Consider the following 13,873-nt stretch of genomic DNA (forward strand, 5'->3'; position numbering starts at 1 on the left):
CTTTATACTGCGATGGTGCTGCCGCCTAGTGTTGGTTTGTGGATTTACAGTTAATCATTTTCCAGATTAACGGAGTATTGGCTTTCATATTAGACAATCGCATTTCTTGTGCTCCCAGGCTGAAAAATTAAACAATTTTAAAGCCTTCCCGATAGCTTCCAGCCAATGCCATTTCTTTTTAGACACATACGTTACTGCCGCCGCCCTATATCCTATTGAGTTTTAAGACAAATGTATTTCTCATTTCAACTTGGAGATTGTGTTGTAATCGTTCGCTAGGTTTGACGTCGTCTTCGTAATTTCCCTGTAGGCAAGACCATCGCATTAAAATCACTCTTAAAATGGGTACGATAATAAGACAAAAATGAACCATTTATTTTCCCCTCAGACAACAGAAACACGTGTATTGAACATATTTAAAATTAGTTTGACTCCTTTATAGACATAGGCTTGCTAATTTAATAATTTAAGTCCTCTCTATTTATCTCAAGGCTGCCTCTGGTCTTTTTGATGCAACTTAATTAAATCAGGACCCAAGGCCATGTAATAGGCTTTTTTGTTTTTATCGAATAGTGTAATTAAGGCCAAAGCATCATTTAACCATGGTTAGGCTAATACACAACACAAATATGAGCTACGCTTTTCAGAGCACCGTATTTTACTCTCTTCTTCTGCATGGTTCTGAGGGGGCGTAGACCGTCCCTGATACGATTTTTATAGACAGCTTTTTAACATGACACGGGGGCGTTATAAAACACGGACGGTCCTTCACTGGGGCGGTATCTCCGCACCCCCAGGACCCGGGGTTGACATTGTGTATTTCCCCCGTCCTTCCCGGTTCCTCAGAGTACTGCGTTTTCCTCCTGCGTCTCGGAATTCCCCGTAATGTCTGATTCATTTGTGAGTTTGCGCTTCATGCATCACCAGCACCGAAACTCTTAACAGAAAATGAGTATGTCCCCATATGGATTGCACAATGCTCCTCATTCTGAATCATTTTGATTACTAGACTATTCTGTTACTAGTACTAATACTAACTAATTTGACTATACATTTCAACTTGTGTCCTGTAGCATTTCTAGACATCCATAGGAATGGTTGTTGACTCTGACAGGAAATGGATCAAGATTGATAAGTTTCAGAATCTTACAATCCTACAAGGACAATATGCAGTTTGTGTGGACGCTTTATTGCACGCAATGAAAGTTACCCGTTGAAAAAATATTATGCACAGTTGCTCTTATTGATCCAAGTGACATAATTAACCATTTTTCATATATTCAAAAATACATTTCATTACAATTATATAAATTATACAATATGTACAATTATGTACAATATAAATGCATTCCATTTGCTTTTTCACAGTCAATTTAAGTTTTCTTAATTCCACGATTCAAATGAAAATACAATTTTAGTTGCATTAATAACAAAATAATAGCTACCGATTGCAATTTTTCACTTATTAACTGCAGTTCAAGCTTTACAAAGTTATATGTATATTTCATCTGTATCCTCTGACTCACATCATGTGTTCCAGGCTGCCTGTGATCTTGAACTGCATGAACAGTCGCAGAACATTTATGGATGGATGTACATTATGTAAATCTTCTGTCATTAAAACAGCTCTAAAATTGTATTGTCCTCACTTAATAAAAGATGGAGATTGTGGAGAGTCCTGGTTTGTATGAAACTAGCTGCTAAGGGTCGATGCGAGGGCCCTGGAGATAAAGCTAAAATATCAGGCGCTGGAGGTAGAAGAGTTTGACAATATGTAACTGGGTCAGTGCTGCAATCAAACTGATAGACTGCTATTCAATTCATTATTAAACACAGATGGTAAAGTGAGAGTATATCTGATCCTGCCTTCTCAGTCAGCATATTGGTTTAGTTAGTAGTCACGAGGTTCATCCATAAAACCAAAGTGCTTACTTGTCTCCATTCTTTGTTAGGCAAATCTGTAAATGATAAACCGTAATGGGAGATTACATTCAATGGCTCAGCTGGCATTCTCCCAACACACTGATTGGGAACATCCCTTCTGTATTCCAAGTCCTCCTCGTGGAGCGAGGTGTTAGCTGGGAGCCAGGCTGACATCTAGAAGGTCCGTGAATGGCTCCCGGCACAGAGGACACTCCCTAAAGATGGCAAAAACCCTGTCCGCACACTGGAGACAGAGGCACTGGTGTCCGCAGCGAAGAATGACCGTGGACTTCTGGCAGAGACAGACAACGCAGTTTTCGGAACCTCCTGAGGGACGAAAAAGAGAAATCTCAAGTCAGACATCAGGCGCACATTTTCTGCATTATTGTGAAAGTAAAGCAGGGCCAGTTCATTCTACAACTTGGCAAACATGTCCCAGCATGAAGATCTCAGCTAAATCTGCCAAGGTTTTGCAGTCATGCATCCTGCGTCTATGTACATAACCAAAGGGATGCTCGCAAAAATGCAAACATACACTAAAGAGAGTGCTCTCACAGAATAATGGTGTACACACTCTTTGTCTGTCATGTTTAGCCTATATTTACCAGTAACGTGGAGTAACAGATTGGAATTTTGAAAAAAACAAAAAGCATTTCTCAGGGAATTTTCTCCCATGAAATAATGTTTTGTGGTCGTGACTGGAAGTGTTCCTCAGCAGAATAGTCACATCTCCATTGGGCCCCTGGCCAAGGCCATTAGGCTCCTGAAATGCTGCAGGGGTGCCAAATAAATGGCCAGACCCTGCATTTAGATCACAAGATTTGCCCTCAACTGTTTACATACTTGTGTGTGATGGGACATGCGAGAACAGAAGCATCACTTATCATTTTTAGAGAAAGATTAAATTTGAAGACAGTCAGAGGTCCTGTAACTTGTCGGGATAAAGGTTACACCGGCAGAGAAATTGTTCAAGTACTTATACACACAATTCCACTATGTCTCCCAACACAGATTCTTCTGAAACGTAATGGAATTTCAAATATGGTACTATGTACATATTTATTTTGTCTCTGAACAAAAATATGCAAACGTTACATTGCATCTATTGCTATCAGATGAAAGATTTACTTTGAACTGCAACAACTCTGGATGGGAATTAATTTTAAAGAACAGTGTGACTTCAGATTATGTTTATTTAAAAAAAAATGTTCTATCCTTGTCTCTCTATTCAGTCAGTAGCAGTTTTTCCCATATCTGTGCTGTGAACATTTCAGAATCTGTTTCTCACTTTTCAGTTGTACTAGAAACTAGAAATTTTGAAAACCAAATAATAATAATAATAATATATCTGTAGGGTTCATGACAGCAATAGAGGGAATAGGTGTTTGATACCAAAATTTTCTAAAATAATTGTCATATTTTGGCTGCTTATTATTTGTACACAGTAAAGCCAGCAATGTCAGTAAACATTATCTATACGCACATACTCTATATCCCAAAAGATCTAATAGTGTTTCACATAATATTCACTATACCTTAAATATGTAGCACTATATTTTACATGTTCTACAGAACACCACATTCAAACATTCCAAGATTATGAATTTTAAGATAAAACCTTTGCAGTCATTCTGCAGAACCAAATCTGCAATTCGCAACCTTCATCAAAATCAGCTGATAAGCTGCCCCTTGGTGGTTTCATTTCGACAAACACACACACACACACACACACACACACAATAGTACAATGGATACAAAGAACACAATGAGGCCTGATAATAAAAATTCTATCCTTGAGGCTAACCTGTGATATGCCCATTGTCAGAGATGGGGTACCAGGGGTCCGTAGGTGGCCATAGAGACTCCAGGTTCAAAGTCGTATAAGAAGGAAAGATGTTGCCATTGATGTCATATGTCATTCTGTCCCTTGAGGAGATTGGAGGTGGCACTGGGACGGGACAAGACGTTTGGACAGAAAACAAATTCTTTTTCTTGGAACCTAAAATAATAATTAAAAGTCATGTTTTAATCTACTCATTTCCTGTACGTGCCTCTTTTCTATTCTTCCTGTATTTGTGCTGTCTAATATTGTTATATATTACTGACTGGGTGGTGTAAGAATTCCTATGTACTGATGTACACAAGTCAAATGAATCTTCAGCACGGAAGGTTCACAGAAGCGTGCCTCAGGTGAGTATAAATGTGTGTGTCATTTGTTCGTGGATACATACCCAACAGGAGAACTGCGGAAGTCTGGCCATACACGTCGATCATGGCCCACAGTGGCTGTCTCACATCCACACCTTTCAGCAAGATCTTCTCTGTCCCTAGTACCTTCAGCTTTAGCTCTCCGTGTGGCGTGACCCAGAACTGCAGTTCGGATCCAGGATGGGAGCATACCTCGGGTACGATACCGGCCCAGTACCCGGGCGTATCGGTGAGGTGGGGGATGGCGAAGGAGGGCAGGGTCCGGTACGTCGGCCGAACGGCAGTGAAACCCAGGCGCAGTGCGCCGTGCCATTGCGGGGCGGAGCGCTCCACACGCAGGCGTACCCGCTCCTGCACCCTCACGGGCCGACTGCTGAAGACCAACCCATCCCGGAAGGTGTTTCCAACCCGCTCTGCCCGCCGGGCGTCCAAGCTCAGGGTCACCCTGGCCCCCGTGGCCCCCGTGTAGAACGAGAGAGGCCCCAGGCAGCGCCCGCTACAGCAATGCGATGAATCTGTAAGATATACAGCGAAAGATCAACGCTCCGATCTCCATGCCGTCGCCGCGCTGCATTTCCTTGAAATTCGCCAAGCCAGAGATCAAACGAACTGCGATAGTAAATGTAAAAATAACTGCAGCCAAAGTGAAAGCAAAACATATAACCTGTTTAGCGCAAGATGTTGCACATTCTAATAAATAAAAATAGTTCTTATTTAGGCCTATATTAAGCATCGATGTATCGTTACATTTATTTTAAGTTACCTAACTTAAAAATGTTTAAAAAAAAATGGCTAGGAGATCGGGGGAAGTGTAGCGGGAAATGTTCTTACCGCGTCTTGTGCGGATATGGTGCCGATCTGGCATCTTGAATTTGCGACGTCTTGCTGAAGAAAACAGGTGTGTTTTCGCAATGGTTAGAGGCGCACAAATGATCCCATAAGATACTCCGCAGGCGCATAAATTTACAGCCCATGTGCTCACGTTTGTATACAAAGGATGTGTGAGCGCGGTGATGAACTACCCTCCGTTTGGGAGGAGCGTGCAGAGACTCACTGCAAGCTGGAAAATTTCCACAATTCCCGTGTGTGTTGCTCGTGTGCTCTTTGAAAATGTATCCAGATTTCTTTGCAACACAATATCTATGTTATTATATAACGTTTAGAATACATTCCCATTATATCTGATATTCCCTTTTGGTCCTTATGAAAAAGTTTTCCTTGGCTGTTAGGTCTGTCCTTAAATAGGCTGTGGCAGGTTTTACAGTCGGGCGTTAATGATCTGAAGACTTGCATTTGACACCGTGTTGTATCGCCTTTCCAGGAAAAGAACCTGCGAATGATATTAACTGTAAATGATGAGCCCTGGCATCAAAGTGAAAAAGGAGACGCCGATATCTCTCCATGGTGATGGAGAACCCTACCACAACGACATTTTGGGGGCCTTGAAGACCAGCAGTTTCTTGTAATGCAGTCATTAATATTTAATTAGGCTACCCGATTACTGGTGTCTAATTTAAGAATTAGTGCAAATTAATTTTTTTTTAGCCAGCCCTGTTCTCAATAATAGCATAAGCATTTAAATCAGCAGGTTAAAACCTGTGGTTTTAACGTTAGAATCAATTCTCAAAAATGAATCATTCAGATTGAAAGACTGCTAACGTTTCACTTATTCACTGGAGGCTCAGCCCAGTCGCACTAACGCCTATTGACTCCTCACCGGATTGTATGTCATGTGCCATTTACCTCACACGCATTAAACACAACCGTCCGTTAAATGCGAATGTTTCAGTACCGATTCGCACGTCGTTACTTTTAACTAGCATATATGGAAACACGGGAAAAACGCAAAAGCACATTTTCTCTCAAGACTGTAATGGCATTAAAATACTGATATATCAAATATCACCGGTATCACAGACGAAATTGCACATGTCATCAAACTATAACTTAATTACCGTGGTTTTAGGCTACTTTTTCTTTCTCTTTAAGCCGCTAACTATAAAATAGCTTATATATAGCCGTACAATAACCATAAAATTGTGAGCGATTTGGCTTATTGCTCTTTAATTCATGTTATAGTGCATTGCAGAATGATTAAAATACATTTAATCTTGTCCCTTTAGTATTATTTTACCTTATGGGATCATTGCACTACAAAGTAATTGAAAGCGATATATACAGACTTAAAAATATATTGCTGTGAAATGTCGTGACAGGAAAGCATGGACCATAGGAACGGACCGTAACACAGGGGAAACCCCCCACACGCACGTGATAGTCACAAGACCACATTTGATCCTTGCCCTTTAACTATGCAACCCAATTTCCTTTACTGGAAATTTCCACCTTTTACAGTATCCTGCATGGTCTAGCCTGGTCTGCGGTACATGCAATGCAGGTCCATACGAGCGGCGCTCACCCTGCCTCGTTACTTTTGATTGTTTTTATTTATTAAGTTAAATGTGTTTCTGTTGTTTATAATACCCACGGAAATGCAAAGATTTTCAAAATACACGCAATTATATTTTTTATTATCCCTGCTAGTGAAAAAAACACACAGTTCAGTACAAAAGTTATTAGCGAGCGTGGAACAAATATACACCCGTATGGTTCCGTAGACTAAGGAATTTGGTGAGATTTCTAATGGGGAAAATGAAAACTCCGTGTTTCCAGTGGGTGTCACGGTAGTGTCCTTAAGTTATCTGGAGTCTTAGAAAAGAAATACAACAATCTTTGAGCAAATAACTGAATAAAGACCGTTTTGGTAAATCAAATTGTTGAAACAAAAAGTCCACCCACAGTTTTCATTAAATAGGCACAACTGTGATAAACTGATCAACTGTATTGTATCGTATTGCCTTTTAACACGTAAGATAATAATCCTGTTAACCGCCTTCCAAATCTGATAGTCTGGCGCTTTGGTTAGTGCTATAAAAACTCGATTTGCATATAAATCGCGTCTTTCTCAAAATACATATTATTGTAATTAAGCTGATTTCATAATCTTTAAAACCATAGTCGGTTGTATATGTCTTCTACCTGGCAGTGAACTCGGTATCAGTTAAAATCCGCGGCAGGGCAGACATGTTCTTCTGGCGGGCTTTAATTACCAATAGGGCGGAGAGCTAACGAAAGGGGAATCCTGTGTGTTGTAATAATTTAGCCTATATGATTGATTCGTTTTAGATTCTACATGACAAAAAGTGTACGTGCCATTTGCCATTGTTAACGAGAGGCAGGTCTCTAGGTTACAAGCGAACCTAAAGATACTTACAGGAAGGACAGATAAGATCGAAGGTGTAGAGCTGTTTGCCAGTTTCATTTTGCTCTGAGTACAATTTAGAGGCTCGTCTCCTTTACTGAGGTCCACTTTTTTTACCCAAATTCAGCAGAATGAGGGCAGCCTGTAAATCTGTTAGTAGGCGTAATAATGAATATAAAATCAAAATTCTGATCACACAGAGGAATACCTTAATCATAGGTGATAGACAGAATTTTGCCATCTAAATTTGCTTCATGACGTTACTGTGTTCAAAGAGTGCGTCGCTTGAGTGTCGCAGGAAGCCGTTATTTGTAAAATACGGTAAAATTGACATTAACTACAGTTACATATCAACAGAGTCAATGTGAGTGTAGACTAAAGGATTTGCTTACAGATAGAGAAATGATGCAGACAAGCATGACAATCTCCAGTTTCATCCTGACACTTACTGGGACGTGTTTGGAATGGCGTCAAATCACCCTGCAAGGTGACACGCGTTTGAGTTTAATGAGTACAGTGAGTACAGTAACACCATTCTACTTAGGGTTGTATGATTTGTATGATTTGAGAGGCCTGCTGAGGAACTGTGGGCATTCCTGACCCCCGAAACAGGCCTCACTGCTCTGCATGTCCCCCTTGCCATGTGCCTGCATCTTTGGCTTTCACAACAGCAGGCCATCAAAAAGCAACTTATTCCCACCCTACCTTTTTAAAAAGCGATTAATTTGCTGACGTCCAGTCAGAGGCCGGTGCCCTAGCGAGTGGCCAATGAGAGAGGAGCTGTGTGCTTAGACCCCAGCCAATCCCGCTCTGCATTATAATGTGGCCTGTCTTTATCAAGAATGTGTCACCCGTCTTTAAGGTACTTCTTATTTATTGGGTGACCAGAACATTTCTGTGTAAAACCGAGTTCACTTCGAGGAGGAAGGTGAATGTAGATTTTTCCGTCGACCTCGACGTTTGTTTTGGAATAACTGTGCGATGTTACAAAATAGGTAAAAGGCCATGGAGTGGCTTCGATAGGGGAGCGAACACCTTTCCCAAGGAAGGGAGCGGCAGAACGTCACCCAGCGGCAGGGGGGCTGGGAGCTGACCAGCAGTACCACTGAGGGCAGCCTGAGACTCGTCGCAAGAGCATCAGGGAAACACACCCCTCCCCCACCCATCTCCTCCACCTTGTCTGACGGTGCAGCTCCTTTCATGCTGGGTGGAGATTGAGTGACTGTGTGACGGAACCAACCTGGAGGACGAAGCTTTTCCTATGGATCCCAACCTTCCGGGGTCCTTCCTCTTCAACAACGGCCTGAACCAGTACCCTTCGGACATGAAGGCGCCCGTGTGCCAGTACTCGGTGCAGAACTCCTTCTACAAGCTGGGCCCGGGCCTCAACAGCCAGCTGGCCTCCGGCACGCCGCACGGCATCAGCGACATCCTCAGCCGCTCCGTCATCGGCTCCCCCAGCTCGGCGCTGCTCTCCGGCTACTCCGCCGTCGGCAGTTTCGGCACCGTCCCTGCCCCCGGCGTCTACTACAACCGGGACTATGGTGCCTCGCTGGGCAGCTTCACCAAGCCCGGTCCGGAGTGCGCGGTGAAAGGGCGGAGTGGCGGAGGCGGCGGGGGATGGGGTGACCCCGGGTACGAGTGGAGAGGAGGAAGGCAGCAGTGCGGCACCAGTGAGTTTGCCTATAGCACCACGCCACTAGGGGGGGCACATCCTTTACAGGCACTACCGAGCCTTAAAAGGGACAGATCCCTTCAGTCACCTCAGGTTTTACACAAACATCTTTAATGAGGAACCGATATCAACAGCCAGACTAATGTGCTGCGCTGACTCCAGCACCCACAAGCTGTCACAGCTGATTTGCGGTCCTGTTTGATAGAATGCTTTTCAGGAATTCCCTATTGCAAATTTCTAGCAAAATCCGGTTCCTTTCCTGCTATGGATTGTGAAAAGTCTGCTTTCGGGCTCTTGTTATAAAACTGAACGTTTTTTTTTGAGAGTTTTTAAATAAACGGAGTAATACATCAACATTAGGAATCACAAAAGCATGTCACATCCAGTTATGTCATCCGAGGCAAAAAAGTACGTCTGTGTCTTATTTGATTTAATACTCACTTATTTTGCAGTGACATCTAGACAGCTGGTAAGGATTATGTGCCTTCCTAGCCCTGTAAATAAGTTCTGTTGTGAAAGTGAAATATTTTTGCGCTTTTTTCATCTATCGAGCCAATAACCTTCATTTTATGGACTTGGGTTGTTAATAAGCATATAAATATATAGTTTATAAGTATGTAAAGTGATCAATTCCGACATATCTATTATCTGACCATGTCAGACCATACTGCACATAAACTAATCTGGATTTTTATTGTACTGATGTAAATGCATTTGTGTTCAGCTACTAATTTAGGCCAGTAAATCACAGAATATAAATTTCTCTTAAAGGAAACGGCATTTAATTCAAAGTAAATTAAGGTTACACCGCCTTTGATGCCGAGGATTGGTTCTTAAGGAGTCAGAGGATGGAGACGTGAGTTTAAAACCAATGAAAAGTGTGAAAAATTGATGTGTAATCAACCTCCATCCTGCTGGAGAGCTGAAGATGGTTGCATGGGGTTGAACCAGTATAAATGAGGGTGTTTGTGCCATACAGATGTGCGTTCAATTTGTGCAGGCAGTGGTCAGCTTGGCGACGGCACCAGCAGGAAGAAACACACGAGGCCCACCTTCAGCGGGCACCAGATCTTTGCCCTGGAGAAAACGTTCGAGCAGACCAAGTATCTAGCAGGACCAGAGAGGGCAAGGTTGGCGTACTCTCTGGGAATGACCGAATCTCAGGTGAAGGTACGGCTGCTCGCGGCTGGGAAAACACACTCACAGTCCCATTTCTGTGATATCTGCATACAGCTCACCCCAAGCCTACTGCCTCCATTCCCAAAAAAGACATAAAATCTGCCCCCCCTCAGGTGTGGTTCCAGAACCGACGGACCAAGTGGCGGAAGAAGAGTGCGTCAGAGCCCACCTCCACGCAGGTGGCACGGGGGGAACAGGGAGGCGAAGCCTCGGAGAACGAGGTGGAGGATGAGGAATACAACAAGCCTCTGGATCCGGACTCAGACGACGAGAAGATCAGGCTGTTACTGCGCAAACACCGCAGAGCGTTCTCAGTGCTTCGCCTTGGGCCACACCAGGTCTGACATGCATGCGCACACGCACACTAGCTTCAGAGAACATCACATATGCGCACGACTGCGGTGAACAGTCTGCAGACACAATGCCACGTTCACACTGCAACGTAGAGTTACGACCTTGCAGCAGTGATCACTGGCACACAGAAACCCCGTTCTCCAGCAGGGTAACCTGATGAGGAGATTAGGAGCTACTGGTTATCCACAGAACATTTCACTCTGTGCTGTGAGACTGAGCCAGAGAGACACTGGATGACTTGAAAACGTCAGATTCGCAAACAATGATATCATCAGAAAACGGAGGAAACCTGTTTCCCATTCCTACACTTCAGGAACTTACAGTAACTATGTAAAGCTCTGCATCATTTCTTTGAAACGATATGGCCCAATAATGGTTAAAGAATGAGATAACTGATTATCGCTACAAACATAAATGACTCCAACAGTGCCATTTGAGTCCTCCATAAAACAGCCTGTGCATATTCGCTGTAATTTGCTAAATCCATTATAATATAGATGTAAAGATGATGCCGTTTAAGACGTCTGTCATTGCCTGTTACCTGATTTCCCTGAATGTAAATATAACAACTGTGGTATAAACAGCATAATGTATTACAGTTTCAGTGGCTGAAACTTCAGAGCATTTTCACTGGGATTTAGGTTGAATTTGCCTGGTAACATGATCTTATGGTTCACGCTTTTAAAGAACAATTATGGCACAACATCCCATCTCTATGTTTCAGCTACTTACAAGTTATATAAATTAATTGAGAACTTGTACAAAATAAAATGCTCATTTGTTAAAAGTAGAGATTCTGTGTCCGATCTTTTCATTAACTCAAAAAGTCTCGACCAAAATACTATTAATGTAACAAGGGAAAGTGCCACTTTACAAAGATACTTATATAAAGAGCTTATGCATGGGTTATAATCTGGTTATCAATTAGGTTGTAACACTTTGTAAATTATTAATACACCATTTTAAACAAGTTATAACACTGTTTTCTTTTTATCAATGAGTTACTACCATTTACAAGTGGCAAGAGGGAGTCTTATTGTAAAGTGATACCCAAGGGAACAATATCAGGATTTGACAAGATGAGAGCAGAAAGAAAAATAGCAGAAATGTTGATTATTTTGATATTGTTAGTTGACATTGTTAGTTTAAGGTTATGTACAAATTGTCCATGAGTAACAGCTAATCTGATAAACATCAAAGTCGATGTTCTAGGCTGAGGGCAGTCAAGAACAGTCATACAAGAAGAAAAGGTTAAAGGACAAATTAATTAACAATGAAGAATGTTGGTAGCTGAGGCATGATCAGCCTTCAGCTACAATGGATGGTATCTCTATTAGGCAAGTGAAACTGGACAGACTTGCTGGAGTAAATTGTTTAGATGTGATAATAAATGAAACTTCTGGAACTTTTAGAATGTTCTCCCCATTTGCTAAACCACACTGCAACTACAGCAGTCTGGACACAGTGAAATGTAACTCTGCCTTCAGAGCTTACAGAATGTTCTCAACAGTCATTGAACCACGTTGTAACTATGCCAGCCTGGGCATGATGAAATGTAACTCAGCCTCCTGAGCTTCCAGAAAGTTCTCCACACTCTGCAAACCGCACTGCAATTACGCCGGCCTGGGCATGATGAAATGTAACTCATCCATCTGAAGTTCCAGAACCTTCTACCCATTCTGCAGACATTTCTTAATGAACGGATGCTGTAAATCTTAAGTATTACAAAGTTTATATTTAAACTGGAATTAGAGAATATGTATCAGTACTGTTTTCAGAGAGTTGCACAAATGAATGTCTGAACTAGATGGATGAGATGGACTAATGGATGTAATTGGCAGCAGACTTTTGCAAACAGGAGCGCCAGTACAACCAGGATGCGAACTGTACTATATGTAAGCAGAGGCAATGCTGAATGTGCATGTCTTGTGGTGGTACAACAGAGCAGTGAGCATTTATTATAGCAACCAGTCAAATGTCACTGCAAACTATGCGACCAGGCTGGTCTGTCGAGTCCTGCTAGGGTTAGGGTTAGGTTTAGGGTTAGCCTTTGATGTACCAAACAATGGTACATTGTACTTTATCTTCTTCCTATTTAAGAAAATGGGCAGGTATAACCAACCAGTGTCCGCGGGGGGTCCTGGAACCAAAATAGCAAGTCCGTTATATAAAGTGGTGTGGGATTTGCATATAACCTACGCACATCCCAGTACCAGTCCACGCTGTGAAGCCCTAGATGAGCATCACCGCCGGTGCCCCCGTCTGATTGGCCGGCAAGCTGGCAGCCGTCTTTGCTGCCTATAGGCTGGCCCAGGCACATCCTCCTGCGTACTTTTAATCATCTCTAGATTACTTTTAATATGTAAGACATACAAATAATGAGGGAAGATACAGAAGTCAAATAAGTGGCATGATAATGTAAAATAAAACCTACTCTAAGAACTCGGCACAATAAAGCAGTGTGAGCAAACGAGAATGAAGCGGGTTTCTGGCATTCAGCCTCAAAAATACGGCAAACCGAAATGCTGGGGGGGGGGGATGAATGAAGCCACGTTACTTTTCAGATGCTCCCAAATCTGCCAAGACAACCCAAATTATACTTTCAATGTAGAGCTCGGAGCGCGGCAAAATCGAGTTTTGCTTTTTGGAACTTTCTGAATGCTTACCCCCCCCCAAATATTTTCGATCTGTGGTTGGTGGAATCTGCTGATGCGGAACCTGCGGATACAAAGGACAAAGGACTGACTGCATCCTGAACATCATGTAATAACTATGGGACGTGGGTCAGATTATTATAATTTGTTCATTTTCATTTTGGAAGATCTAGGTCACCTAGATCTAGAGGGACAGCATCAAGGGTGTAGATTAGGGTATGGACATGACCCTATCAATATTGTGGGAGTGCCCTTTGTGTTTTGGGGTGGGGGGATTCGGGGCTGATGTGGTCCCTACCAACGGTCAAACCAAACCTGTGTCCTTGGACAAGGCTTCCTCCAGAGAGCTGCAGTCAGGTTTTGGGCACCGCAGATAAATTTGAAGCTGTTCTATCAGGCCAGCATTTATCTCCTCGGACAGCGGCCAGGATCAGATTCTGAGACACCTAATTCTGTCCAGCTTTTTCTTCTTCCATATCGATCCTCACACGTCTCGCAGCTCCCACGGTCCAGAACACCGGTTCCATTTCACCTTCGCGAAAGCATGTTTAATATCTCATCCGTTTGCGCCTTAGAGCCCATCGACCGGTGGTCATGCCGTGAGACGTGAACCACATT

At 42.7% G+C, this 13,873-nt stretch overlaps 2 protein-coding genes across 5 annotated transcripts; one reads left to right on the forward strand and one right to left on the reverse strand.

Moving 5' to 3' along the window:
- Window positions 1-1,170: 1,170 nt before the first annotated feature.
- On the reverse strand, window positions 1,171-5,473 carry LOC111838258 (E3 ubiquitin-protein ligase NEURL3). Of its 2 annotated transcripts, none has more exons than XM_023801087.2 (4): window positions 4,963-5,473; window positions 4,155-4,646; window positions 3,728-3,871; window positions 1,171-2,250 (listed from the first exon to the last, which is right to left on the reverse strand). In XM_023801087.2, the coding sequence occupies exons 1-4, from the start codon at window positions 4,994-4,996 to the stop codon at window positions 2,075-2,077; spliced, it is 846 nt and encodes a 281-aa protein (XP_023656855.2). In that variant the 5' UTR covers window positions 4,997-5,473; the 3' UTR covers window positions 1,171-2,074. The 2 variants fall into 2 exon arrangements, with proteins under 2 accessions (XP_023656855.2, XP_023656846.2); XM_023801078.2 differs by having other exon boundaries at window positions 3,728-3,922.
- nkx6.3 (NK6 homeobox 3) lies at window positions 4,518-11,388 on the forward strand. 3 transcript variants are annotated; one of them, XM_023801098.2, is made up of 4 exons: window positions 4,518-4,648; window positions 8,389-9,066; window positions 10,069-10,238; window positions 10,361-11,388. In XM_023801098.2, the coding sequence occupies exons 2-4, from the start codon at window positions 8,655-8,657 to the stop codon at window positions 10,589-10,591; spliced, it is 813 nt and encodes a 270-aa protein (XP_023656866.1). In that variant the 5' UTR covers window positions 4,518-4,648; window positions 8,389-8,654; the 3' UTR covers window positions 10,592-11,388. The 3 variants fall into 3 exon arrangements, with proteins under 3 accessions (XP_023656866.1, XP_072560882.1, XP_072560879.1); XM_072704781.1 differs by lacking the exon at window positions 4,518-4,648 and adding an exon at window positions 5,527-5,593; XM_072704778.1 differs by lacking the exon at window positions 4,518-4,648 and adding an exon at window positions 6,709-7,880.
- Window positions 11,389-13,873: the final 2,485 nt, after the last annotated feature.

The sequence above is a fragment of the Paramormyrops kingsleyae genome, chromosome 2 (genome assembly GCF_048594095.1).
Source record: "Paramormyrops kingsleyae isolate MSU_618 chromosome 2, PKINGS_0.4, whole genome shotgun sequence".
NCBI lineage: Eukaryota > Metazoa > Chordata > Actinopteri > Osteoglossiformes > Mormyridae > Paramormyrops > Paramormyrops kingsleyae.